This window comes from Metopolophium dirhodum, chromosome 2, assembly GCF_019925205.1.
Source record: "Metopolophium dirhodum isolate CAU chromosome 2, ASM1992520v1, whole genome shotgun sequence".
NCBI classification, from domain to species: domain Eukaryota; kingdom Metazoa; phylum Arthropoda; class Insecta; order Hemiptera; family Aphididae; genus Metopolophium; species Metopolophium dirhodum.
Genome location: NC_083561.1, coordinates 43,362,881 through 43,364,945, shown reverse-complemented (window position 1 = coordinate 43,364,945; position 2,065 = coordinate 43,362,881). Strand labels below are relative to the sequence as shown.

Here is a 2,065-nt window from a genome sequence, read left to right as displayed (position 1 = left end):
AAACCGGTATATTGTGTATTTTACCAATATACCACACGTCTATCCTTAAATCTATACAAAAACACTTGTATGGAATACAAAAAATATATTTAACGTTTACCAGGTACCGCATGCACTAGTACTAATTATGAGACAATAAGAAACGGCCGTTTACCGCCGTGGTTTACACTTTTTTTTTTTTACGCTTTGAGTGACCTAGTCGACGTTTCGAGGTTTACTTTTTAAAATCTTTAGACGTATACCGGTCTGGTTGTCTCCTGTCTCTCACCGGTCGGACAGGTGTAGGGGAAGTGGTGGGCATTTCGGTAGGCTCATTCTCGGATACAACCCCGACGTTTTCACTGAGCGCGTTCCGATCTAACGTATCCCCCGCGCTCCCTACACTGTTAATCGCTAATGTTTGGTCTAAGTGTCTCTTCCAAATACCCTCCTCCGTATCGACCTCAATGACATTTTTGCTTAGTGACTTTGTTACTGTACCTTTTGACCTTTTTTGGTCGTTGTTACGGTAGTCGCGCACCACCACCGTATCCCCTATTTTTAGCTCGTGTTGACGTTTACCGTGGTGTTTGATTTGCGCTGTTTGGCGCCCGTTAACTACGTCGACGCTACTGGGTATCAGTGCGTCGAATTGTGTTCTGATATTCCGTCCTAACAGCAATTTTGCCGGAGCCTGTAGTGTTGTCGAGTGTGGAGTGTTGCGGTACATCATCAAAAATTTTTGTATTTGAGTCATTTTGGTGGTGTTATTTTTTTTTTAAAAATGTTTTATGGTCTTGACGCCCGACTCCGCGGCCCCATTAGTTTCTGGGTGGAAGGGTGCACCTACCAGAACGTTTCAAACTCCCTTCCTGTGAAACATTTAGCTCCGTTCCAAACCTTGATATTAGTTCTTGAAGTTTTGAAATTACTATACTTGTGGTAGTGCCGTTAACCTCAAAAACCTCCAACCACTTTGAGGTTGCGTCTACTACTATCAAAAAAACCTTATTTTTGAATGGGCCCGAAAAATCTATGTGTAACCTAGTCCAAGGCTGTTCTGGCCACTTCCAGGGCGTAAGCAGGGCTTTCGGAGGCGATGACCTAACTTGTAAGCAGTTTTGAGAGTTACGCGCAATGTTTTTGATGTCTGAATCGAGCATAGGCCACCAAAAATAAGAACGCGTTAATGCTTTTATATGACTAGCCTGAGTGTGTGGAATGTAATTCTTTTAATATCGCTGTTCTGTACTTATCGGGGATAATTACTTTATAACCCCACATTAGGCAATCTTGTTCCGTGGTTAACTCGTTTCTACGCAGGTAGTACGGTTTTAATGATTCTACCGTGTTAGCGTCCACGCGCCACTCACTGGTATTAATCGCTCTAATTACGCGCGATAAGGTTTTATCCACGCGTGACTGTGTTTTTATTTTCGTCCAATTAATGATGAATGGACAATCGTCATAGATAAAGTTTAAACAATTTAGGTCGGAAGGCGTATCTACCGCTTTACCTATTCTTATTCGTGATAAAAAATCCGCAGCATTTTCTCTGGATTTAACGAAAACAATGTCGAAATCAAAAGCGGACAATACATATGCCCACCTTTAGAGTCGGTTAGCTGCGTATATCGGTATGCCTTTTTTTTTCCGAACATGTGATAAAGCGGTCTGTGGTCTGTTACCAACGTGAATTTACGTGCGTATGCCGAAAATTATGGCTAAACCTTCTCTCTCAATTTGCGAGTATTGACACTCCGTCTTCGATAACACCCGTGACGCGTAAGCTATTGGTTTCTCGACCTTATCTGCGTAAACGTGTGTTAACACCGCCCCGACGGCAAACGCAGACGCATCTACACTTAACTTGACTGGCTTCTCTGGATTATAATGATCTAGTATAGGCGTGGACGACAACATTTTTTTTATATTTTGGAACGCAGTGTTTATCTCCCTTGTCCAAACCCACTGGGCGTTTTCTTTGAGTAGATTGTATAATGCATTAAGTACTGATGTTGAATTTTTAATGAATTTAGCATAATAAGTTACTAACCCAAGGAAACTTTTTAATTCGGACTTATTT

General features: G+C 41.7%; 1 protein-coding gene across 1 annotated transcript; it reads right to left on the bottom strand.

Moving 5' to 3' along the window:
- Window positions 1-214: 214 nt before the first annotated feature.
- LOC132938952 (uncharacterized) lies at window positions 215-736 on the bottom strand. The gene has a single exon (XM_061005930.1). It carries the CDS (start codon window positions 734-736, stop codon window positions 215-217), a length of 522 nt encoding a protein of 173 aa, XP_060861913.1.
- Between the last annotated feature and the right edge of the window lie 1,329 nt (window positions 737-2,065).

Excerpts from the sequence above, each read along its gene's own strand:
- LOC132938952 (XM_061005930.1), bottom strand. The coding sequence starts at position 736 with ATGACTCAAATACAAAAATTTTTGATGATGTACCGCAACACTCCACAC.